Source organism: Megalobrama amblycephala, linkage group LG24, assembly GCF_018812025.1.
Source record: "Megalobrama amblycephala isolate DHTTF-2021 linkage group LG24, ASM1881202v1, whole genome shotgun sequence".
Lineage (NCBI taxonomy): Eukaryota > Metazoa > Chordata > Actinopteri > Cypriniformes > Xenocyprididae > Megalobrama > Megalobrama amblycephala.
Window position 1 is genome coordinate 3,132,555 of NC_063067.1, and position 27,288 is coordinate 3,159,842.

Below are 27,288 nucleotides of genomic sequence, written 5' to 3' on the forward strand. Positions count from 1 at the left end.
ATTATTATATTATATTTTTCTTTATTCATTTTTTACTTATAAATAAATAGGTAAATATTATTATTCATTTCTGCGTAACCTTATTTCAGTATTTTCAGTGTTTCTTGTTACAAGAGGATGAAGGCTTTTCTGAAATCATATATATATATATATATATATATATATATATATATATATATTACACACACACACACATTTTATTATATATATGCACATATGTGTGTATATATATATATATATATATATATATATATATATATATTTATAGTCACATTACAGTGAAAATGATTATGATGCTAATCTAGTTGCAGCTAAAACGTTTAAAACAAAAATATAACAGTGTGCATATACACATCCAACACAAGACAATGAACTGAAACACAAGATAATGAACTCAATACAAAACAGATGTGCACTAATCAATCAATGAATTACCATGACAACCAAACAAAACAGGAAGAAAACACAATCCTTGAAAATAAAACCATAAAACTGACATAACGTGACTATATATATATATATATATATATATATATATAATTATTTGTTTTTATTTATTTTTTTTGGTGCAAGCATATATTTTTAATAAAAAACAATGCAAAATACTGTTGCATGATAAGAAATGTTTGTTTTGGACCCTGGATATATCCACATATAACGGGTGTTTGATTGTGCATCTACGTCATCTTAATGACGGTAAGTGAACTGCAGATTCTTGTCTAATTCTCACACAGTCCTGTGAGTGAAACGGAGAAGGTTGGAACAGGACATTTGCGTGAGTGAGTCAGCGGCCTGCTGGTCATTAAGAGCCATTAAACCTCCTCCTCCAGCAGATCCAGGCCTGCAGGCATGACCCGCGGCTGCTCGCGGCAGATAGAGCCCCCCCCCGGGACCCGCGGCTACTGACGGAGACCTCAATGAAAGCTAATCCAGGATAAGCCTAGGGAACCCAAACCTCACCGATGTCAACATCTTCATCAGCCTGACCTGCTGTTATCAGCCTGCTTCACTTACATTCATTATACGGCTGCTTTGTTAAATCCAACTCTGAGAGGCACCATACTAAAACTGTGGTGTTATTATGGTAACCCTCATAAAAGAAAGCACAACAATGCCAAAGCTTCTCACATCATTTGGATTTAGAAATACAGGATTCTGGTGGAAACAATGTGCAATCAAAGGGATTTTCATATTCTCTTCTATTTTCATACTCAAAAAGCAAGCAGAATTACCATTAATATGTTAATATGACCATATTACCATGGTAATGTATTTTGAATCAGTAATACCATGTTTTTGGGCATGTGCTATAATAAAACCATGGGTTTGGACATATACAGTATCTTAATACCATGTTTTCTTTATATGTATCATGGTAATACCATGTTTTTTCTACATGTATCGTATTAATATTATCATATTAATACCATTTTTTTGTACATGCACTATAATAATACCATGTTTGTGTACATGCATTATAGTAATACCATGTTTTTGTACATGCATTATAATAATACCATGTCTTTTGGACAGATATCTTAATACCATGTTTTTGGACATGCACTGTGATAATATCATGGATTTTTGACAGATATACAGTATCAATACCATGTTTTTTGTTCATGCATCATAGTAATACCATGTTTTTGTTCATGCATCATAGTAATACCATATTTTTGGACATGCATCATAGTGTTGTGGAAATTGTAATTTTTCCTATGATTTTTACCTGTATTCTTGTGAAATATGATGCTTATGGAACATGGTATGATGTTGGCTTAAGTGGTAATGTTTATCATAGATGTTAGAAATAGAAAGAGCAAGATATGGTATGGGGACATGCAAGATGTATGTTAAAAACATGTCTGTGCTAACAATGTGTGGAAAGTTACAGCCGCTAAGAGATGTTCCTAATATGGTAAAAGGACAGAGGCTTCGGCCTTGGAGGTTAGAGATATAAAAGTGAGGGGAAGCTTTCGTTCTTTGTCTTACACTCTGCAGCTACTTGTGTTTCTGTATGACCTGTCTGACCTTTCTTGCAAGAAATAAAACCTTTAAAGACAATTGGATGTGTTTATCTCTTATGCAGTAGAGTCGGGTTGATTTTTTTGCCACAAAAATAGTAATACCATGTTTTTGGACATGCACTGTGACAATATCATGGATTTTGGACAGATACAGTATCAGTACCATGTTTTTTGTTCATGCATCATAGTAATACCATATTTTTGGACATGCACTAGGATATCATGGATTTTTGAGATATATACAGTATCAATACCATGTTTTTGGACATGCATTATAGTAATATATATATATATATATATATATATATATATATATATATATATATATATATATATATATATATATATATATATATATATATATTTTTTTTTTTTTTTTTTTTTTTTTTTTTTTTTTTGGACATGCATCATAGTATATATATATATATATATATATATATATATTTTTTTTTTTTTTTTTTTTTTTGGACATGCATCATAGTAATACCATGTTTTTGGAAGTGCACTATAATAATACCATGGGTTTTGGACAGATATACAATATCTTAATACCATGTTTTTATATGCATCATGGTAATACTATGTTTTGTACATGCATTATAGTAATACCATGTTTTTTGTACATGCATCATAGAAATATCATGGATTTTGGACAGATACCATCTTTTTTATTATTTTATCATGGATCATGAATCATGGTAATACTATGGTATATCCCACAATGCCATGCTATTATTATTACTGTACCATTTGGATGGTATAGGTGGAAAGAGAGAGAGAGAGAGACTGTGCGTGGCAGAGAGAGAGAGAGAGACTGTGTGAGAGAGAGAGAGAGAGAGAGAGCGCGAGCGCGAGAGGATCCCAGCGGCTCTCCGGCTACAGACACGCGTCACAGACACATCGGTCGCTCTTTACGGTGAAACGCGCGACACAGGCCTGAATCCTCCACCGTAAACCGACACACATAGAGGATCGTTCTAAGAGGCACATGAGCAGCCAAACCTTTTCAGAGGAAACGAACGAGTGGCTAATGACAGCGACCGAGCGAGTGACCGGGAAGAAAACGAGGAAAATCCAGAAATAACGCGCGACTCCGGAGCGACATTATATTCATCCCGAGGTAACGTGTGATCCTTTCTTATGTGTGGATGCATGATTGTCAATGTTCATTTACGGGCGGGTTTTAATGCATTGACTTGCATTGCTTTCTTCTCTTTATAAGATCATTTAGTGATATAATAATACAGTATATAATGTCTAAGCAATAATAGGGTGTCGCTGGATAGAGAAACAGACATGACACCCGATGTAAACCCGTCGGGCGGCCGCACAGGTGCTGCTCGGGCATCTCTCGTGGATTTAAAGGGATTTTAAACAGCTTAGTATATTCTTATACTCAATTACGCCGCGTAGTAGGTTAAAAATAATGTGGATAAATAATACTTTGAAAGGTTTATGCGTCCCTGATCGACAGCGTTGTTGAAATAACAGGGATGATGCTGGTCTTAAAGGGACAGTTCACTTAAAATAAAAATAATGGCATTATTTACACACCCTCATGACGTTACAAACCCCTTTGAGTTTTCTTTCTTCTGTGTAACACAAAAGCAGAAAATTAGCCGAATGTCATGTCTGTTCCGTATAATGCAAGTGGATGGGGACTGGATCTGTCAAGGGCAAAAAGGACGAAAAAACACAAGTAAAGTAGCCTATATATGTGTGTTTAAATCTCCCCGTTCCATACTATAGCTTTATGTGAGCATCCTGCCATAATACTCAAATGTTTCCGCATAAATGACATTTTTAATTTTGGGTGTACTGTTCCTTTAATGTGTGTGCCTTGGGGATTTTGGGGTCAGATATGTTTCCAAATAGCTGATGGGTAACACAAGAACTCCCTTGAGAGGGATATTGGCATAATTAGATAGTTGTGGTGGTGACGGTACAAGCTCTTGATCTGGACATTTAAAAGTGTTTTGACATTTTGTGCATCATTGTTAAGGGCAGAAATACTTGAGAGAGAATTTAGACGTGCTGTATTGAGTATTGTGTTTTTATCACTACATGAGTGACAAAGAGGCATCTTACAAACACATTTAGTTCTAATAAAAGTGCACTGAACATCAAATCAATAACCGCTCTGCGAAGCTTCCTGAACAGCATAAAAATGCTGATTTTCAAAGACACGATTATGATATTACAGGCTCTGGTAATGTTGTTTCAGAATGACAAATGGAACTGCATTCTTGATGAGGCTGTGACATCATAATGGGGCTGTATGGTGTCCGTGGTAACCGTGGAACTCTAGAATCGTTTATGTCCTTGGTAACGTTCCGTCGATTCAGTTAATCAATGCTTCCTCACGGACTCACACGTGCACTTTTAGAAGCATTAGGTCACGTTTGCAGGGTTGAAAGCTTTAGGGGTCAAAGCGAGGTTGGGTTTTCTTGACCTTTGTGTGCACGCGTTGGCAAATACAAAGAAAGACCAGCCATCGTAAGTTCATTAAACTGGCCTGAAGGGCAGTCGTTACCCATCAGTATTCACACATCAGCACCTGTCAACACACACTTCACGCTCTTTTACCAGTGTATAGTGTACATCATAAGGACATTTGGTCAAATTTTCAGCATTTTGAAATGAGAATTTTTAAAGTCCAGTAATGTCCAGCCTAGGAAAATTGACATCTTCACCCTTAAATGTTATTAAATATGTCGTAAGAATATTGCAGTCAATTGTTTTATTTGTGATAATAATGCAGTGAATCATGCCAAATTGTGCCAACATAATTTTTTGCCCCAGCTGTCATTACAAATAAATTATGAACATGAGAGAACCAATCAAATATTAATAACTGATTATGATGTAGTCATATATGCTTTTTCTGTGTATTTTTTTTATTTTGCATAGTAAAATAAAACCGTAGCTGAAGTTTGCCTTTTTTGCCAAATAATTTTGTCAGATAAATACATTAACAAAGTTTAGTTTTGTTCTTCCCTCATATATAAAATATTTAAAAAAAAAAATATAATATTTGCCTCATATTTTGACAGTTTAATTGAACATGTAGGGCCATTAATATCACTTTTGCCCTCTACATATATTATATTATATTATATTAATTATATTATATTATATTATATTATATTACATTATACATATTTCATATTTATTCATATTTATATATATGGAATATTCACAATATATTCACAATGATTTTGCTTGCAATGGAAAATTAAATTAAAATTCTGAATATTGAAATGCATTTATTTTACCATTAAGTTTCCAAGTGTGATTATATATATATATATATATATATATATATATATATATATATATATATATATATATATATATATATGTTGTTTTAGTAAAAATGTAAGCTAGATAAAAATGTTGCTTTTTTATTGCTGTTATATTTGTGCAGTTAAAATAAATTAAAATGATTTAATATCATTCATGTTAATTTTGTTGAAAAAAAAATCAATTATTTGATCAATTTAACTAGATTTTTGCTGTATTTGACTTGCATTGAACATATTTACTAGTAGCTGCTAATCAACCATTGAGCTTTTTTGTATTGTCAAAAGAGCAAATATAACTGTTTTCAGCTGTATTTCCCAGCACTACTGTACATATTTGCTAAACCACAGTGAGCACTCCTAGAGAGAGAGAGAGAGAGCAGAGGTTTGTAGGTTCAGAGATGATCCGTGTAATTCCCGACTAGTTGGCTAATCTTATTTTAGGCCTGAAGCCACGAGCGAGTCTCTCAGGAATGTCATGTGTCGCCGGCGTCAGACTCGCGGTCCCCTCGTCTTTTGGCTTGAATCTTTAAAGTGCAGGAGGAGGCGGAGCATCACGTGTGTCAGTGAAAGAATGCTGTCGGGTGAACGACCACAAATCATCAGCAACACATTCAGATGCAGATCTGTCTGTTAAACCGCCGAAACAGGCTGTTACACTGATCAAACTGAGATTTCATCAGTTTTAGACCTGAATATTAATGATCCATAGTGAGAAAAACATACATATAAGCACATGCATCCACACCTTTCTTTCATAAGTCTCAATAAATCTCACATAATACATTTACTGAAGTGTTTGTTTGTCCTTAATGTCAGTCGCAGAATAAATTAATCTATATATAAATCAATCTCTCTCTCTCTGTAAATATAAATAGCTGTACTCTCTAGCCTGTTTCAGCCGGGCGTCTCTATCACACTCTCCTCCGGCTGCTGGACTCAGATCTGTGTTCAGCATCACACTGAGCAACAGTAACAGTGGTTGCTAGGGCAGTGCTCTGCGGTTGCTAAAGTGTTCAGAGCATGTTGAAGTTTTAAGCATGTTGCTGTAAAGTTAATAAGATCGTCTGTTTTGGGTGGTTGCTAGGGCATTGCTAGTGCAGTTGCTAAAGTCTTCCTCCGGGTGGTTGCTAGGGTATTGCTATGCAGTTGCTATGGTATTGCTGTGAAGTTGTTAAGGTGTTGAGAGTGTTTTAAGCATGTTGCTTTGAAGTTAAGATTGTCTGAGTGGTTGCTGGGGTGTTTTGGGTGGTTGCTAGGGAATTGCTAATGCAGTTGCTAAGGTCTTCCTCCAGGTGGTTGCTAGGGTATTGCTATGTAGTTGCTAGGGTATTGCTGTGAAGTTGTTAAGGTGTTGAGAGTGTTTTAAGCATGTTGCTTTGAAGTTAATAAGATTATCTGAGTGGTTGCTGGGGTGTTTTAGGTGGTTGCTAGAGCATTGCTGATGCAGTTGCTAAGGTCTTTCTTCCAGGTGGTTGCCAGGGTGTTTAGAGTGGTTGCTAGGGCATTGCTAATGCAGTTGCTAAGGTCTTCCTCCGGGTGGTTGCTAGGGTATTGCTATGCAGTTGCTAAGATGTTCAGAGTGTTTTAAGCATGTTACTATGAAGTTAATAAGATCATCTGGGTGGTTGCTAGGGTGTTTTAGGTGGTTGCTAGAGCATTGCTAATGCAGTTGCTAAGGTCTTTCTTCCAGGTGGTTGCCAGGGTGTTTAGAGTGGTTGCTAGGGCATTGCTAATGCAGTTGCTTAGGTCTTTCTTCCAGGTGGTTGCCAGGGTGTTTAGAGTGGTTGCTAGGGCATTGCTAATGCAGTTGCTTAGGTCTTTCTTCCAGGTGGTTGCCAGAGTGTTCAGAGTGGTTGCTAGGGCATTGCTAATACAGTTGCTTTGGTCTTTCTTCCAGGTGGTTGCCAGGGTGTTTAGAGTGGTTGCTAGGGCATTGCTAATGCAGTTGCTTAGGTCTTTCTTCCAGGTGGTTGCCAGGGTGTTTAGAGTGGTTGCTAGGGCATTGCTAATGCAGTTGCTTTGGTCTTTCTTCCAGGTGGTTGCCAGAGTGTTCAGAGTGGTTGCTAGGACAATGCTAATGCAGTTGCTAAGATGTTCAGAGTGTTTTAAACATGTTGCAATAAAGTTAATTAGATTGTCTGGGTGGTTACTAGGCTGTTTTGGGTGTTTGCTAGGGCATTGCTAATGGAGTTGCTAAGGTCTTCCTCTGGGTGGTTGCTAGGGCATTGCTAATGCAGTTGCTAAGATGTTCAGAGTGTATTAAGCATGTTGCTATGAAGTTAATAAGATCATCTGGGTGGTTGCTAGGCTGTTTTAGGTGGTTGCTAGGGCATTGATAATGCAGTTTCTAAGATGTTCAGAGTGTTTTAAGCATGTTGCTATGAAGAAGATCTGGGTGGTTACTAGGGCATTGCTGTGCAGTTGCTAAGGTCTTCTAGGTGGTTGCCAGGGTCTTCTGGGTGGTTGCTAGGGCATTGCTATACAGTTGCTAAGATGTTCAGAGTGCTTTAAACACGTTGTTTGAAGTTACTAAGGTTCTCTAGGTTATTACTAGGGTGTTCTGGGTGGTTGCTAGGGCACTGATATGCTGTAACTAAGGTGTTCAGAATCTGTTGCTATGAAGTTAAGATGCTCTGAGAGGTTGCTAGGGCATTGCTATGTGGTTGCTAAGGTCTTCTGAATGGTTTCTAATGCCTTGTAGTGTTCAGTGTTTGTCAAACACTCCGTCACAGCTTTCCCTAGTAAATCTAAATCTGAGATACTGTAGAGGCCCAGAGCTACTAACACCATCCACTTACATCACTTCCCGGGACGTTTCATCTTGCATCACCTGATACAGTACAGATGCATTTGATTCGATTAAAAGTGTTCTGTCATGTCCATTTCATGTCTTTTTGCTAGCGAGATGCTCTCATTGTTTCCTGTATAGATTCTGCTATGGGCCTCTGACCCTGTTGTCATAACAGCAGGCTTGAGTTACCGTGCATGAGGAACGTTTACTGTTAATGATAATGGATGTATAGGGACGAGCTATCTGCTGTCTGCCCCACACAGATCACATTACCTCATATTTAATTAAAACGCCCCTCCAGTTGAACCTATTTATAGCATCTGCCACCACAGTCCACTGATGGGGCATCCCACTAAACCACTGATCTGAGACCAGAGGGTTTTTTTATGTGTTTTATGTGTGCTGAAGTAAGATCAGTCATTTTTTACACACAATTTTACCTTTAAATTAGAGAAGCACTGATGTATCCGAAAGCACTGAAAGCAATTATTTTAACTATTGGCCATTAGGCTTGCTGTGATAGTCGGTGTTACCAGTGTTCAGCCGCAACCATCGTTTAGATTTTTTATAGTAATAAAAATTATATAGTTCAGTTAGAGAACCAGACACAACAATTAAAAACTGAACGTGTCTGCTCACTGCAGTGTGAGCCGAACGAGAGTCGCAGCACAGATCAGCAGCAGGAGTCAGATTTCATTTATCACGAGAGTGAGGAGCTGACTGACAAGACGATAGCGGAAGATTTGGTTTCAAAGCAAAATATAAAAGCACCTATTTGGCAAAATTTTAGATTTAAACCCAATGCTAACCTGCAAAAGATTAGTTGTGTTTTTCTAGTTGATGTGTTTTTCAGTAAGAATAATAATGAACCCAACATTCAAGCAATTGCTGCCCCGAATTGGTGCTAATTTGAAAGCGAAAGTAAAATGGGCATGTCCACTGGTGCGAAACTCCTGGATCAAGTGTCCTAAAAAGTGAAGACGAAACATTTTGATCGCCCCCTGGTGGCTGGCTGCAGTATAGGTCATAAAGCGCGCCCTCTCCATATAATTGAATGTGACGCGAGCCAAACTAAAATATCCAGTTAAGCTTCAAATGACTGTTTACGAAGATGGTTTGTCATTTTAGGTAGTCCTTATCCATACTGATGTATGTTCAAAGTGTTCGTTTTTCTAATAAGTTTGACTTTAGTTAGTTATTTGTGGGCGGGCAACATATGGGCAGGACTAGTGTCAGTTTCGTTAACGAAATCTATGAAGAAAAATATTCGTTGACGTCCTTTTTTCCATGACTAATAAAGCAATGTTGCCAAGCAACGTTACCGAGCGATATTGCTTGGGAACTTTCCCTTTAAGAATGGGCGACAAATTCCGATCTAAAGTATCCAGATAGAAATTTGGTGCCCTTTCTCAATGAGAAAGTACCCAAGCAACATTGATCAAAAAGTGTATCATCACCTTAAGACGAGATGTTAATGAGACGACACCAATGTCATTAAATGAGGACTGTGACTATATCAGCATGCAATATCGTTGACGAAAAAAAGCCAACTTTACCAAAATCTCTTTGTTTTTGTTGAATAAAAAGAGGAGACAAAATATTACAGGGTAATATCAGGGTTTTAAATGCCCAATCAGAGCTTTTAGAAGAGCTTTTCTGCCTGGTGGTTTAATTAATATTTGCAATCTGGCAACCATGCATGTGTTCTTTCTACTCTCTGAAAGAAGTGCGGATGATCTGACAACCGACATACAATTAAGCTGGAGTTTATTGATCTCCATTGAGATATTCTGCTTAAATTAAAGTGTCATTCAGTCAGTCTGTTTCTTCACGAGTCGCTTGCGCTGACTAAATCTGCCGTCAAACCTTCTCAGTGATGAACTGTAATAAATACAAACATGAATCTCAACTATTGTGGTTGCTGAAGAAACTTACACAACCACTGTACCGTCTTTTTTGCTGTTGTTTTAATAGAAAAATATTAATGTAATTTGGAATTGTTGGATGACTAGGAATTTCACCATTAATTTTTGTGAGAAGTTTCTTATTTTACCAGTGTAAAACAAATCGCATATAATAAATCGGCACACTAGATGAAGTCAAATAAAGCATGCGTAAGAGTTGACATTCTCTTGATTTGTGCTTGTAATGAAATGTAAAAATAAATTTCTCAAATGACAGCAATCATTGTGATTTATAATTTTGAGTCAAATAATTGTGATTATTAATTTAACCATTATGTAGCATGACAAAAATGTGACTAGATTTCAGTGACTAAAAATGCCCAGACATTTACTAAAACTAGACTAAACAAAAACATGACAAGGTTGACTAAATTTGATAAACACTAAAAAGAATGATAACTATAAAGATAACAATAAAGAAATAGTTCTAAAAATCATTCTAAATATAAAAGAATAGCACTGTCCACACCACGGCTATAACGATAACAATATACAAAAACGATATTGTTAGGTTGGGAAGAAAATGGATATATGGAAAACAATCGGTCATACCCTCGGAATAAATGCTGATTATTATTAACAGAGATTATTATGCCAGGCTAGCAAACAGTGTAACATGAAATTATTTCAGGTATCCAGCACTAGTTTCAACAACATTGTCTTACATCCTTTGAATTTGCATTTGATGACGTGATCAGTGCAAGATGTCAACGGTTATTACTGGGATATTTTGCCATTTTCCTGTAGTGGAAAGCAAGTGACTGTGCCTTTGTCCACCCACTCTTCTCTGTAATCTTCCTCTCGCGTCTGTCTGTCTCGGGCCGTGCTGGGCCGTGCCGTGTGGACACAGAGCTCCACACAAACACACCATTCATGGACTGATAAGATCCACACGTGCAGCGGTGACCCTGAAGCGGGCAGAACCGGCAGGTGGTGCGGGTCCAGTTTTCACCAGAGCGATTACAGCGCTGATGTCATGAAGGGAGCTGTAGAACCGTTAAAGCAGAACGTCCAGCAGCATCTGGTTCTAGATTAAAATAATAGACACTGGAGACTATTTGGGTCCTGTTTGATTTAAAGCCCAGTGATCTGCCCTGCTGCCCGCTGAATGTGTTCCACTAGAACAAGAAAAACACCATAACATGATGCAGCAAAGCTTTGTTGCTGTAATACATGCTCAGAATAGCTGACCTGGGGTCAGGTCCTCGTGTAAACACCATTTAATTAAAATGTGTGTAAGTGTGTGTGCTTAAGGTACTACAGTTTCCATGTTTCTTAACTATATTCTGTCCTCATTGTAACATGACTGTGGGAATCCTAGACAAACCTGCTGGAAGCTAATTATTTTAGCTTATAAAGTTTTAAATACAGAGATTTTTCTTACTAAAACTCATCGCTTCGCTTCAGAAGTCCTTTATTAACCCCCTGGAGCCGCATGGATTATTTTTATGATGGATAGATGCATTTTTTTGGGCTTCAAAATCTCAAAACCCCCATTCACTCCCATTATAAAGCTTGGAAGAGCCAGGATATTTTTTAAAACATCCCCAATTGTGTCCATCTGAAAGAGGAAAGTCATATACACCGAGGATGGTTTGAGGGTGAGTAAATCATGGGAAAATGTTCATTTTTGGGTGAACTATCCCTTTAAGTGCGCACTACAAACACACACACACACTGCTCTTATTAGAGCGTCTTCTGCGAGTGTGTTTGAGGGGTCTTGGATGCGCCACACGTGCTGTAGATTTGCGATGTAAGAGGCACCCAGAGGCAATTCTGCCTGCGTTCTTCTTCTTCCCAGGCTTATTTCAGCCTTCCTGAATCACTTCCCAACCCATAAATCCCTTAGAAGTCTTCGTCGGCTGACCACGTCACACATGGATGCTATTTTATTACGGGAAGACCCCACTGGAGCGCTGACAAAGTAAGTTACGGTAGACCCTTTATGGATCTTTGTATGGACATGATCACTATGTATATCATCCAAAGAAAGGGTTCAGCTTCTGATTGCTTAGGCAAGCATCACTATTACAGCTGCCTTGGTTCTGGAGGGACGGCAACACTGATCACTGATCCATAATTATTAAACTTTGGCTAAACTTCTTTTCTAAGCAATTGGCTTTTGGATGATAAATAGCCATAAAATCCCATAGACTTGCATTGATGGAGGTATCCAAGCCATATCTAAAGGCCATATTTGCGCTAATAGTTTGATGTCTAAATGAAGATTCATTCTGGGATGTAGACCTCAGCTTCCTATTGCCAAGAGACTTGTTAAGCTAGTGGAAGCCTAACTCGGCTAATATCCTTACCAGATAAGATAACTGGGCTGTATGTGAGATCCGGTTGGTGGCGGATTCAGGAATCATTTCTGGGGGGCAAAACGGCAGCTTCAGCACGCAACAGAGGGGATGGATTTATTATCCCTGCGGTTGGCATGACAACAGCAGCCTGTGGATGGAATAGAAGATTGTTGCTAAATTGTTCCATCTGTTCCATTTTCCAGTTGTAGTTGCCCGGGGATTTGTCTTCTACTATCTGATAGATGAACTCCAGGATAGATTCCTCTTCATGAAACCATGTTATCATATCACGTCTGCAGCGAACCAAAGCGCCAGTTATTTGAGTAGCCAATGTCTTACATTGTGTCCCATTTGAGTCAGTGGAGGTCAGTCTATACTGGAAGTGCCTGTTGGATTGTGACACCTTCACTATTATTTGTAATATTTAAAAAAATATATAAAATGTTTATTTATTTATTTATTTATTTACAAATTTGTATACATATTTATGTATTTATTTATACATAAATATTTATTATTAATTTAATAAATATTAAATAAAATACATTTTATATAAATTATATTTATATATTACAAATTATACTTTATTTATTTATGTACAAATATTTATAAATAATCTATATTTATTTATACCTAAATATTTATTATTAAATTAATAAATATTTATAAAATAAATATCTAGATTTATTTTTTATATATAAAATATTTAATAAATTGTGTTCATATATATATATATATATATATATATATATATATATATATATATATATATATATAACATTTTTTTTATTTTTGATATATTTTACTAGTGGGTGCAGGACACTATAGTTCATTTATGTAATTGAGGATAGCAAAATAAACTGTGACATATTATACCCAAAAATTCTTCATACAGTGGACTACCAGTAAAATTGATAAAAAATTTGGAGCCAAAAATTATTCAGACACTTTGACCTGACCAGGTTTTGCTTAAGTGTTATCTGACATAATTAACATTAAGATCTTGTCATATTTTATTACCATTTTTTTTTTTAACTATAGTGAATAACCTGAATTAATGAATGAAATGTTCAAGGTGTCTGAATAAATTTAGGTTTGATGTATAATTTGGTTTAATATATATATATTAAATGATATAAAAATGAAGTTTATATATGAAGTATTACAAATAATACTAATTTTTATTATTATAACTGGTATATTTTTTTTTTATTATTGTTAGTTCTAATATATATGATAACCAGTTAACAAAACGTAAACTAAAGTAACTCATTTTAAAGTGAGTTTTATACCAGTGAATTTCCAAGTAGTATTTTATTTTAGTTTTAGTATTGCTGAATTCTTACCTCGAGCTCATAGCAGATTTGTCCGTGTTAGTGAACATTCGATGCTTCCCGTCTAGACAGTGTTAATCATCACATTCCAGATCGGACCAGCATCAAAGCTCAAAATTCACTTCACTCGATCTGTGCAAAACACTTCCAGTAAACACCATCATTGTGATTCAAAGTTTCACATCTGTTTCGTTTTTGCTTTTTCATTTGCCAGCCACGTGCTTTTGTACTGACAGCTAAAGTTAGTCATATCCTACAATATTCATTAAGACATCTTGCTTGTGATGTTATATCCAGGTCATGTTTAAAAGGAAAAAAAGACAAATAGTTGTTGTGCATATCAATTTTTGTTTTGGGATGCCATTGATAGTTTTCACATTTTTATTGTATGTAGCATCACAACAACATACTTAATTTAGCTGTAACGGCTCAGAAAATTGAATCTAAAATCACATGAGAGCAATTTTCCAAGGTTTTTTGTTGCATGACCTTTGAGATGCCGCAACAGCAGATGGTGCGTTTGGTGGCTCTTTTATCTGTATTCTTAGGTTACTGTAATGTTTTTAGCTGATGAAGTGTAGAGATCTAACCGATCTCACCTGCTGCTGTGAACACACACACACACACTTGTGCTTCTGTAATGCTGTTTGCATTAACCGTCTCACACTGCAGGAATCTGTCGGCCCATCTGGAACGCAGTATCTCGGAAACAAATCATACAGAGGGTTTGGCGACCCACCTTGTTGACTTTCCAACGGTAGATTGTAATTTATCGACTTTTATCCCAGCTCAGGATTTATTTTCAAGTTTTTGGCTGTTCCACTCAAAGATTGTAATTGGGTAGCATTTGAAGCATGTGCTTGTTTTCCAAAGACTTCAACAAATGCACTGTTTTGAGCCAAGTTACGTCACTCAGCGCCTTTGGCATGGAGAATACGGAGACTAAGACTAATGCTAATTTACTTATTTTTTCATAAACTTTATTTTGTTTTCTAATAAGGCATACACTTCAAGCATGAGAACAGCAAGGAGAACAACAGTATGGTACAATCAATCAAATGTACACAAAAAAAATAATGCATAAAAAAAAATAAAAAAAGATGCATATCCCTACAGCAACACAAGACCAGTATGAAGTGATCATTCCCAGCTGGTCTTATGTAGGCTTCCAAATTTTCTGAAATCTGACTCATTGTTTGCAATAAATCATATTCTCTTTATATGTAATACCATTCAAAAGTTTGAACTGTAGAGTATAATGTTCATCAGCGCACCTAACCACACTTATATGTTTAAATCTACGAGTGGTGTGTAGTCAAGACTAGCGTTGTCACAATACTGGAATTTTCAACTTTGACACGATACCTTAAACATTGTTACCATTTTGATACATTTTTGATAGGCTTTGTTTGAATCGTTGAATGACATTTACATAAAAAAGACAAGTAAACGTCAGTAATAAAATAACCAATTAACAAATTGCAAATGATAGCACAAAAAAATACAATAAAATAAAGAGACAAAAGTTATTCAGTTGAGCAGCGAGTGATTTTCTCTTCGTCTCTTGTTCTTTAACATGACAGACAGCAGCAGGTTTATTAGGCTGCTGTCACTTTAAGAGCTTATGCACGGATCCAGTATACTGTTACACAACATGCATTTTCTCATGTTCCAAACTGACTTTTTTAATTGAATACTCTGCAAGACAGGCATTTTGACATCATTTTGTATGTATTTGACCATTAAAGCACAATAAGCCATGAAAAAGAACTTAATTTGGTACTTGTGAGCTGTTTGAGAGCTGTCTTATATAGATCAGTGGTGCGCGCACTTATGGTGTGAACGTGAAACCTGCGAGAATGACTGAAGCAAATGAGATGAGTGAGTGAGAGGAGGCGGGTGTGAGTCAATTTGCCATTGGAGAGAAACGAGAGTGAGAATGCGCAGCTGGTATCGGTGTATCAATACTGCAGAAAAGGAGAATTGGGACCATTTCAGATATTTCAGTATGGAAACATTGAAATATCGATATTTTTGACAACACTAGTCAAGACTGTTATTTTGCATTTTCATTCTGATGGAAGGTCAAGTGCATTGACTTGTAAGATGCAGTATTGTGTGAAGTGTGCTTGGTTGTGTACTGCACATTTTGGCTAGTGTAATTGGTATTTCATACATATGGAACATTCATAAAATATGCTTCAGAATATAGTTTGAGACAAAAAATACTGCAAGGCAGTTTAGAAGTCACACACGACTATTTAGAGAGGTCTGACCTTGGATCACTTTTTCTAAACAGCAGCGCTCAACGATTGAGGGTTGATTTAGGGTCGGGGTGAAGCACTGTCACTGAGTAATCGGAGAGGAGCAGATGTGTCGAGGTCGTCTGCTTCCTTATCTGACTTTTTCCACTGTTCTTCTCTCAGTTTGGCAATGAAAATTCACTGCTTTAGAAGTGGTTCTGAAATTCACCCTGGGACACAATTGGTCCTAAATCAGTTGGCAGCTTTCTTTTGTTTTGCAGCTTGCCTGAAAAAATGCAGATAAGGCAGTTCTCGCTGCGCTAGCATGAGCCTGCCTCCAGCCTTCATCAGCATTGCATTTATATTTTTGAATGATTTACTGGTGGAAAAAACTCAAATTGCTGCTCTTATATAATCTTGGAAACATTGCCGATAAAATCATACGTTAATGAAACGTTTTTGGTACTGAAAAGTTGGTTTTAGTGTGTGGTTGATGCATGTGTTCATGTCATCTTGTTAGAATGCAAAAAATGTTGCAATGTTTAATGGGTACTTGACGCAGACCAGAAATATGCTGCTTTGAAAGCCGTTATTTTGAAAAATTGTGCCCGTTTCTGCATCCCTTAATCTCTTTTATCTCACATTTTTGCACTTTGTTTTGATATCTTTCTCTCTCTCCCTCTTTTTTATTTCTTCCCCTCTCTTCTTTCTTCAAGGTACTCTCCTTCTTTCCTTCTTTCGGTCTCTCTGGCGTTCTTTCACTCTCTCTGTGTTTGCCAGAGGGAGGTTCACTTCGTAGTCTTGGCAGCATTTTGTGTAATAAACTCCACACTAACACTGGCTCATAAACAAATAAACCCAGGCACTCTGCGACATAATTTCATCAAATCCTCCCCCGTGCTCTCTTTGCTCTCCTCCCAAGCCAGTGAAGCCATCTGTCTGTGCGAAAGGTTCCCAGTCTTTGTAAACTCTCTTCTGGTGTCTCCCATAATTCTGTATTTGTGTCTGTGATTCCACTCTCGTGTCATGACATCATTCTAAAAGCTTACAGCTCTTGGTAGACAAAAACAGATGGCTGAACTGTTAGCGGGAAAGGAAACAATGTCTCTTTGGTGCCTTGTTAGCTTTGTGTATTAAGTTATAGAGGACAGGTAAGGATAAAACAGATTAAGAAGGTTTACCAACAATTACTATGTTGACTATTGTGGTTTACAACAATACATTTGTCTCCAACTGCTAATCCACTTCTCCCATTTGATTCTAGGGTTTGTCCTTCCAACTGAAGAAAACCATGAAATCTTCTACTTACAGGACCTGAAAGAGATTTACATGATCAAGACACAATGGAAGAGCCGTTCAAAGATTCTGTAGCCGTAGACATGGCGAACCCCCAGGAGGAGGTCTGCAACGGTGGAGCCGCCACCACCACTGATGCAGTTGGGAAACTCGAAGGGGAGGCCACTCCAATTATTCCAACCGAGACATGGAATGTCAGCTCTCCAACTATCACAAAGCGATCCCTGTCACCCCTGCTAACAATACAGGCCACCCCAGTGGTGACCCCGGCTGCTGAATCTCCCAACGGTGTTGCCCTGAAGGTTGCTACAACTGTGCTTCAGCCAATCTGCTTGGGGGAGAGTCCAATGGTGTTGCCCATCCTTGCTGGTCCAGCTGCCCCTCAAGTTGGACAATCAGGGACAACTTCGTATCTGATGACTAGTCAGGGTCCTGTGTCCCTACCCCTGGTCTTGGAACAACAAGTCCTCCAACATTTGAATCCTCAATTGCTTCAACAAACAGCAACTTGTCCTCTCCCGCTACAGAACAACATCCTGTGCCAGAACCCTTCCCTTGCTCTTGGACCACCTCCAGTCCTGGACCAGAAAGGCTCAAGTCCAGTGTTGGATACTAGTCTACTGACTCTTCTTCAGAACCCTAACTTTGCAGCAATCTTGCAGGACCTCTTCCCTGGCCAAGGGAACTCCTCACCCACTTGCCACCAAGCCTCTTCCCCACAAGTAGACCTTGCCTCTGCGTTCCTTTCTCCTCCACCTCTCTCGCACCCCTACATTTCTCCACTAGCCCCTCTGGTGCCTCCAGCCACCCTGCTCGTGCCCTATCCCGTTGTGATCCCACTTCCAGTGCCTCTTCCAATCCCAGTGCCAATCCCAGTCCCAGTCTCCATGTGCAAAGACTCAAAGGTTGAGGTAGACTCCCCGAAACCAGCTTGTACTTCGAGCAAAAGCACACAGACATCACCTAGTGACATCTCCCCTCATTTGACATTAACCAGCAGGGAAATGGCAGTAGTCCAACAACCTCTTCCCTCTTGCTCATCCCCTGTAGTGACAGACGGAGAAGTGCTAGACTTATCCATAAGGGCGCCTCAACCGTCAACGCTTGTGGATGTTCCGCAAGGGATCCAGCCGTTTCAGCAAGACAGTGTCCTTGATTTGTCTGTACCTAGTATAAGAAAGACATGCATCCAGTCTTGTAGCACGTATGGGCCATTGGCCCCAGAGCGGGATAGAGTGTGCCACATTGGGGATGGTGTTAGCGGTGGGGCTTTGGCTCTTGGGGTTCTTCGGCCAGTAGACTGCTCGCCAAAGATAGATACTAAACTGCTGAGTGGTTTAGCGTCTCTAGAGTTCAGCAGACAGCACAAGTGGGTGGTAGACAGCGGCCATGGTAGCACAGTAGCTGGGGCAGTACATGACTCTGCGCTCACCGGAAGCGGCAACATCGAGATCGTCAGCACGTCGCAGACTGCCAAAGTCATTGTGTCTGTCAAAGACGCCATGCCTGCCATTTTCTGCAGCAAGTTAAAAGGATTGTCAGGCGTTTCTACAAAGAACTTTTCCATTAAACGTGACGCCAGCCAGGGGGGCTTCGCAACACTGCCCAGGGTCCCGGGGGATCAGCGAGGAGAATCAAGTGACCCGTTAAAAAAGATCTCTAAAAACAGAGGTATCAAACTGAAGAAAGTGAGCTCCCAGGAGATTCATATACTGCCCATAAAAAAGCAGCGACTGACAGCGTTTCTACCCAGAAAATAACACATGCTCTTGCTTTTAGAGTGAGAAGGGAAAACCGAGGACAAAAAGCTACTGATGTGTAGCTACAGTGAGAAAAAAAAATTGGTCCAAGAAATTTAACCAGGGTATGATGATGCTAATGCATTCCTGGCAGAAATAAGGCCTAAAGCTTGTTCTCCAAGCTGTCCAAATGATTTACACGGATGCAGGCCGCCTCTGGTCTGACAGTTTGCCATTTAATCCATTCATTATAAAGCAATCAGCTGAAGTCAACAGAATAATGCTCCAAGTAAAAGAACCAATCTGAACAGGCCAAACTGCACTACTACTGATATTCTTTAGCATTTGCAGCATTATTGCCAGAATCGCTTCCCTTCCTATGCATTTTGATTTTGGTCACACATCCTCATGAATGATTCATCACACTTAATCTGCATTGTCATTAATATGCATGAGATCAGTTTTGAAACCTGGCCAGCTGTCAGTGAGAAACACAACGTGCAGCACTGACAAATTCTCCTCTTGCTAATATGCTTTTGCGGAACTCTTGCTCTCCCCTCGCTGTTTACACTTGGAGTGCAAGACGTTTCCCATTTTTGGTCCTAATGAACTGTAGAAGGGAACCGTGACCTTTTGCTTCCCTAATCACTGTATTAATCAGTGGGGCATTGGAGCGGAGCATCCTCTTTGAAGAACAGGAGGGGTAAGCAGTTAGCATGGCAGCCTGATAATGACTTGGCAAAGCGCAGACCTCAGTTTCATTAAGTCTGATGATTGGAGGAAATGGTTGTCAGTAGCAACAAAGCGTAGTCTTCATCATCCTCCCTTTGGGGGGCAGAAAGCCTCCCCCCACCCACCCCCAACCAAATTAAAACTAAATAATCATCAGGGGTTCGTCCCTAACGACAACAAATCTGAGTGAAATGGCTTATTAATGCTGTTTTTATGGCCGTGGGTTCAACTGCAAGAAATATTTTAGGTTATTGTCAGCCAGCTGTGTGAACAGTTTCAGTTTTAACAGTGTACAGATTTTAATGATCTTTATAGCGATACCTACAGTGTTTTGGATGGTGAATTGCCGACAATGGACCTAAAGAGTTCTAAATGAAATCCCTTAGCGAGCATTATGGTCATTTTCTTTCCATTCTTTATACATGTTACTGGTCTTATTGTGCAAGAATCATCAGTGTATGTTATTCCACGTGTTTTGTAGTCTTTCATAACAACGAGATGACTTTTATTGCCTTTCTGGGTGATGTCAGCAAGGTTGCACAAGCAATAGGCTAATATTAAGGCTATTTAGTCATTGTTTTAAGCTACTGTTCCAGGTAATGCAGCCTTTATAAAATCTTGATAATAGATAATGCAGCAATTTAATGCCAAGTAACATTACTGGAATACAGTTTACGGCAATAATAAAGAAGCATTAACATTTGAATATGTGGAGATGCTCTTCAGGGTGAACTTGACCTTCAGTCCCAGTCAAAAGGCCTCTTCAAAAGTGTAAGCTGGTGATATTTACAATTAGGACTGGCTTCATTCTCCCTCTTTTCATGATCAACTAAAATTCTAATGGGTAAAATCAAGTGTGAACGATTGTGAATGCTGCTTCAAGGCACTAAAATCTGTATTATTGTAGCTTTCATGTGGTTGTGATGTTTTCAGTTGACTGGTGGTTTGATTGATAGTGTGAAGGCGTGTTTCCAACCGCAGGTTTCCACCCTCTCATTAACCTTCTGATCATCCCAGCCAGTTTAGTAATCAACTTATTAAAACAGCTGACAGACAGATCATAAACTGAATACTCAATCAGCCAAATTTAGCCCCATGAGCATGTTATAACAAACATTTTCTCCAAGCAAAATCTAAATGTCTTATTTCTTTTAATTTTTGGGTGCAATATGACCTGCACATGCTCTTGACAATTCACCCAAAATATAATTTCCGAACAATCCTATTCTATAGGAAACGGTGTGTATGTAAAATAATTTACTGCTAACTTTTAAATGGCGACAGAACATCTGCCAAATGCAAGGGCATCTCCACAGCGAAATAACCAGCTTTTCGCTTTAAACGCGCTATCTTGGCCTACGGCCAAACCAAGATGGGTCTAATTTGGTCACTGATGAAGATTTCATGTTACATTGAGTACCAGTATGATGAATTGGCTCACATGAGATTTTCCTTCAAGCCACTTTCAGCAGAATTGAAAGAAACACACCCTCAGAATAGTCCATAGAAAGAAAAATGAAAATAATGATCCAGGATTTATTTGACATGTCAGTATGAAATGTGCTGACTCGTGTTTACGTGTTTGTTTATTGGAATTCCTGCCGAATGAAAATCAGGAAGGCGTCTCAGTTCACATTGAGCCAGGAAAGCGTTTCATGTCGAACTGACTGAACTTTCTCAAAATAGCAAGTATTGGTTCAATTAATTAACACCAAATATATTTGATGAACTGCTGTGCAATTTTTCTTGTTTTTTCTTGTCAGTACTGAAATGTGTGTGTGTTTTAACTGTAAAGCCTTAAATCATTTCCCGGCATGTGATAGATTTTCACTCTTCCCAGATTTACACGAAAGAAAAAAACAATCACCATCAGCATGAACACCAGATGAATAAACCATGACTGTTTCTATGATGTGAATTCATTTATGTGTCAGACGACCCTTCAACTCTTTTATAGGTACTGAAATTTTAAGTATTGAATGTTTTTTTTTTTTTACCATGAACAACTTTTGTAAATAACTGAATGGGTAAAAGAATGAAAAAAGAGAGTCTGGTGAGGTTTTAAATTATTTATTTATTATTTGTATCATTTAAAATGTTGAAAATGTGTACGTGACGAATGCATTAGCTTTAAAAATTTCATGATTAAAAACGTCTCTGGTATCAAGAACGAAGCTTGTTTTTTTTTTTTGTCTGAACTTTTGCACATTTCATGACAAGTATTGATATTCAATCGTTTGCTTAATCTATATGGCACGACATTACGAATACATTTGATTTTTTACAAAAAACAAAAAGGTCAACAAAGAAACGAAATAGTCTAAACAATCACATTCACGACTAACTCGAAATGCTACGTTACAAAAGATGGAAAAAAACCTGAGAAGTCTCAAAGTAAAGCAAGGCAGTTTGAACCTAGTTATTTAAAATGGACATTTCCCTCCCGGTAAAAAGCGTTGGAAGGCAGTACGAGATATATTCAACAACCAATCCCAAAATAAACAGCCCCGTAACGTATCGTCACATTTCCCACCTCCATATACAACATGTTTAGCTTAAAATATTTCTTCTCTACAAAAATGTACATTCCTGTTGCTGATTTTTATGGTTAAACCCATAATACACCATTGACGTCTGATCTATCGATGCAAATGGTAAAATATCAACATAAACTTCGAGATAAAGATCGGAGGCCAGTGCAAAACACACCGGCATTCACATTACATCAAATTCCCACTATTTTAGTGATATTTCTAAGAGTTCAATGACACCTACAGACGATGTTCTCGAGTATCTCGCAAACGGTTTCACATACAGTGTTTCCATCTCTTGAATACTGTTCTCCGGCAGTCAGGTTAACATCTAACCGTGACTTTACAACACTTCGTAACACGTATCAACTCAAACATTCCCAAGATAAGAGCTCGACATGAAGGCCTCAGAGAAACATCGAGTTTCTGTAACAAAACCGAAGCCAAGTCAAACAGCATTATCTCCTCAGAACCTTCTGGAACACCGATACTCGTGACACTTGAAGACTAAACAGAGATTTTCCTGTCCTTCAGTTCTTTAAAGAGAGCCGAAGGACAGGAAAATAAGTAGCGATAGAAAAATAATAAAGCACACGGAAAAATATATACGATAATTTATAATCAACCTGACATTTTTCAAAGCAAAAGGGCGATGAATTTCAACTTAAAGATTTATGCATTTGAATTGCATATGAAATTTCCATTCATTTGGATTATATAGTTTTAGCATATAAACTAATACTTTTAATGTGATGCATATTCGTCAGCTGGATTTCTGTTTATATATTTATCATCAACAAATTCAATTGGTTTCAACTACATACGTTTGAACTAACTGAATAATGCTTGCTTCACAACTAGACATATTTTAATCATGTTCATACTTTTTAACTGGATAGATTTTTCACAATTATGCTGATTCTAAGCAATTTGAATAAATGCGATTGAAAATATGATTATTTAAAGGGTTAGTTCACCCAAAAATGAAAATAATGTCATTAATTACTCACCCTCATGTCGTTCCACAACCATAAGACCTTTGTTCATCTTCAGAACACAAATTAAGATATTTTTGATGAAATCCGATGGCTCAGTGAGGCCTGCATTGACAGCAAGATAATTAGTATCTTTCTGGGCATTGAAAGTGTTAAAGACATATTTAAAACAGGTCATGTGACTACAGTGGTTCAACCTTAATATTATGAAGCGACGGGAATACTTTTTGTGCGGCAAAAAAAAAAAAAAAAAAAAAAACGACTTTATTTAACAATATCTAGTGATGGTCGATTTCAAAACACTGCTTCATGAAGCTTTGAATCTTTACGAATCTTTTGTTTCGAATCAGTGGTTCGGAGATCGTATCAACCTGCCAAAGTCTGCTTTTTTTGGCGCACAAAAAGTGTTCTTGTTGCTTCATAACATTAAGGTTGAACCACTGTAGTCACATGAACTGATTTAAATACATCTTTAGTAGCTTTCTGGGCATTAAAAGTGTTAATTATCTTCACTGAGCCATCAGATTTCATCAAAAATATCTTAATTTGTGTTCTGAAGATGAACGAAGGTCTTACGGGTGTGGAATGACATGAGGGTGAGAAATCAATGAACTAACCCTTTAAAGAGAATCCAATAGATGCAATTAGTTAATAATAAACTATCCCATGTTTTTTTGGGTGCAGAAGTCTGTTTCTTACCTGTTTTTGGTTTATGTATGACTGACAGATAAATGGATGGAAATTATATATGCAATTCAATCACATAAATCTTAGATTTAGGCCTAAATATTTTGAGTGTATTGGTGTGATTTACTTCAGTTTGTTGGAGAACGTTCACAATATTCAACAACATTGTTTTGACAGTTTGAAATAAATGTGTGAAGCGAAAACTTTTACACTTTTAAAGGATTAGTTCACTTCAGAATCAAAATTTCCTGATAATTTACTCACCCCCATGTCATCCAAGAAGGTTTATGAGGAAAACATTCCAGGATTTTTCTCCATATAGTGGACTTCACTGGGGTTCAACGGGTTGAAGGTCCAAATGTCAGTTTCAGTGCAGCTTCAAAGAGCTCTACATGATCCCAGACGAGGAATAAGAGTCTTATCTAGAGAAACCATCAAGCCATTTACTAAAAAAAATTAAAAACTTTTACACTTTTTAAGCACAAATGCTCATCTTGCACTGCTCTGCGATGTGCCACCATTACATAATCACGTTGGAAAGGTCATGCATGAAGAAAAATCTCATTTTCTCCTCCAACTTCAAAAAACGTCCGATAAATCGTTGTTTTACCATTTTTTGTAAAGGGCGTTTGACTTAGTCTTTGCACATTTCGCTTTGTAAACACTGGATCAGTACTTCAGTCCAGGTCACGCGTGACCTTTCCAACGTGATTACGTAATGCTTAGCACATCACAGAGCAGTTCAAGATGAGCATTTGTGCTTAAAAAAGTATATAATTTTTATTTATTTTAGAAAATGTCCAATGGTTTCTCTAGATCAGACTCTTATTCCTCGTCTGGGTATCATGTAGAGCTCTTTGAAGCTGCACTGAAACTGACATTTGGACCTTCAACCCATTGAACCCCAGTGAAGTCCACTATATGGAGAAAAATCCTGGAATGTTTTCCTCAAAAACCTTCTTGGATGACATGGGGGTGAGTAAATTATCAGGAAATTTGAATTCTGAAGTGAACTAATCCTGTAAATTTCATTTTTGACCAAATATCTTACAAACCCTTTTCATTTGTTCACAGAAACAAGCAAGGGTTTGTTTGGTCAAAAACACTAATTCTGCCATGAAAACGAGCAGCGTGAACATTCTTCGAAACATCTCTTTTTGCATTCGACGGACGAAACGTCATACGGTCAACTTTTTGCATGAACTTTTCCCGTAAGATCGCTTAAACATGACCTGCGAAACTCAAAGGCAAAGTGTTTGTTTGACGCCAACTGAATACACAAACGACTTGATGGAATTGCGAAAAACGAGATTTTCAGTGGCTGTAAGCGTTTCCAGAAACACCGGTGAACTACTACGACATCACAGGGAGGTAGAGCGATGAATCCGACTCAGAAACGGCCACTATCGATGAGATAATCGGCCCGTAAAGCCTCAAACATCTTTGGGGAGACGAGATCGCAGGAGGTAAGAACTGACTTCCCGTTCGTTCCTGGCGAGGAGGTACGATGGTCGTTCCCAGAGAGCGGCACTAGAGTTCCTCAGTGTGCTCCAGTTGCAAATGAACGTCCTGGAGAGATGGTGTGTGTGTGTGTTTCTGGAGAGACGAGCGGCGTAGTGTGTTCCGAGCGCGTCCGCCGAGCAGCACACAGTGATTTCCCATCAGCCCCCTCTGTAGCAGCGTGTGGGTGTGGAGGTGAGATTGCGTGTTCACTGCTTCCCCTGCTTGAGTCTCTCGATGTGATGGCAGAGCTTGAGCGCCGGTCCGAGCTTCAGCCCCATGTACTTCATCACCATGTCGCTCCTCAGTAACATCAGAGCTTTACCGTCGATCTCCTGCAGAGAGAAAGAAAACGAGTTCAATACAATATGTGAGGTGATGTCAACACCAGTGGCGGCTAGACATGTGCCGATATTCGGTAATACGATATATCACAATAATGAATATGCACTGTATTGTTACCGTGGGCACTTCAAAATACCGTAAATAATAATTTATTACCAATTATTATTTTTATAATGCATTTAAGAATACTTTCCCCATCAACCATATAAAATGCACAACACCGCTGTATTCTGCGTCAAAGGGACACGCGCTCAAATGTAAACAAGCCCAACGTGCACGAGAAGCACATAGCGGAACGAACGAAAGAGACGCACTGAATGAAAGTGCACGTTCACTCTCTGACAGCAGATGAAACAGCAGAAATGCAGCGGTTACCCCGGAAACAAAGCAACTGTGCTAGTTTTTAAAGGTGCCCTTGAATGAAAAATTGAATTTATCTTGGCATAGTCAAATAACAAGAGTTCAGTACATGGAAATGACATACAGTGAGTCTCAAACTCCATTGTTTCCTCCTTCTTATATAAATCTCATTTGTTTAAAAGACCTCCGAAGAACAGGCGAATCTCAACATAACACCGACTGTTACGTAACATTATTGTAAAGTGTTTCCTGTTGATCTTTATAGCCTCATTCTTTTGCACTTTAATCTGTTTGAGAATTTTAAACAAACATTCAGTTATTTTTGTTATAAGAAAAAGTTCTTAAACCTGTTATACTATGACAACACTTTTTTTGCAACTTATTTCAATATCGTGATAATACCGTGATAAAGCTTCAGCAATTAATCGCAACATGAAAATTTAATACTGTCACATGCCTAGTGGCGGCCAATCAGAGCTTCCGATTTATGTGACCAACTTTAAAAAAAAAAAAAAGAACCTTATGTCATCATTTTTTCACACTCAAGTCATTACAAACCTGTAGGATTTTATTTCTTCTGTTGTGATTGGTCTGCTCTGCTCTGATTGGTCAAAAACAGTTCTATTACACACTGCTAGAAAGGTAATATCTGGAAAAGCATAATAGGGGCACTTAAATTCATGCTTTCTCTACATAATAAAAGTAGTGTATTTTAATATAATAAAATCGAGTCGATTTAGCAGCACTGTACTTTGTTTCTCGCAGCTGTGAGTCTGTCCAGACGAGTGTGTGTGTGTGTGTGTGTTTGAACGTGAATCTTGCCGGTTAAGTCTAAACACAGATGATACATGTTCCCGCTCTCCCTCCCGTCCTCACGCCGCGGCTGATTTAGTGACAGGTATAAAAGCGGGAGCGCGTGAAGGTCGCTCTGTAATTTACTGACGTGTTTTCTGAAGAGCTCTGCGTGCGGGGCCAGGGCTGCGGGGTCCGCGTCCCGCACAAACTGCATCACTTCCTCTATGGACCAGGAAGACGGACTCCTCCCGGGGGTTCTGGGAACGCCGCGCTCCGCCGCCGCCGCCGCCTCGGGACCCGTGGTAGAGCTGGCTGCTGGAAAGAGAGGGAAGATGCGTTTG

General features: G+C 38.3%; 3 protein-coding genes across 10 annotated transcripts in view; 1 reads left to right on the forward strand and 2 right to left on the reverse strand.

Moving 5' to 3' along the window:
- The window catches only part of zmp:0000001174 (retinoic acid-induced protein 2), a 61,027-nt gene extending 39,123 nt beyond the window's left edge, over positions 1-21,904 (forward strand). Inside the window, exons 1-2 of one of the 2 annotated variants that reach the window (XM_048178608.1) lie at positions 2,828-3,147; positions 17,232-21,904. In XM_048178608.1, coding sequence (XP_048034565.1) covers positions 17,311-19,023 — 1,713 coding nt within the window. In that variant the 5' untranslated portion in view covers positions 2,828-3,147; positions 17,232-17,310 and the 3' untranslated portion in view covers positions 19,024-21,904. Of the gene's footprint in view, positions 1-2,827; positions 3,148-17,231 lie in introns of those variants that run through there. The other variant, XM_048178609.1, reaches the window with a different exon arrangement.
- The window catches only part of LOC125260280 (E3 ubiquitin/ISG15 ligase TRIM25-like), a 673,153-nt gene that overhangs the window by 403,376 nt on the left and 242,489 nt on the right, over positions 1-27,288 (reverse strand). The window lies entirely within an intron of this gene.
- Positions 24,888-27,288, reverse strand: part of LOC125260288 (polycomb protein SCMH1-like) — a 29,412-nt gene continuing 27,011 nt past the window's right edge. For 5 of the 6 annotated variants that reach the window (XM_048178597.1, XM_048178594.1, XM_048178599.1 and 2 more), the window contains 2 exons: positions 27,096-27,262; positions 24,888-25,782 (listed from right to left, as the gene is read on the reverse strand). In XM_048178597.1, the coding sequence (XP_048034554.1) occupies positions 25,657-25,782; positions 27,096-27,262 (293 nt within the window). In that variant the 3' untranslated portion in view covers positions 24,888-25,656. The remainder of the gene's footprint in view (positions 25,783-27,095; positions 27,263-27,288) is intronic. The other variant, XM_048178595.1, reaches the window with a different exon arrangement.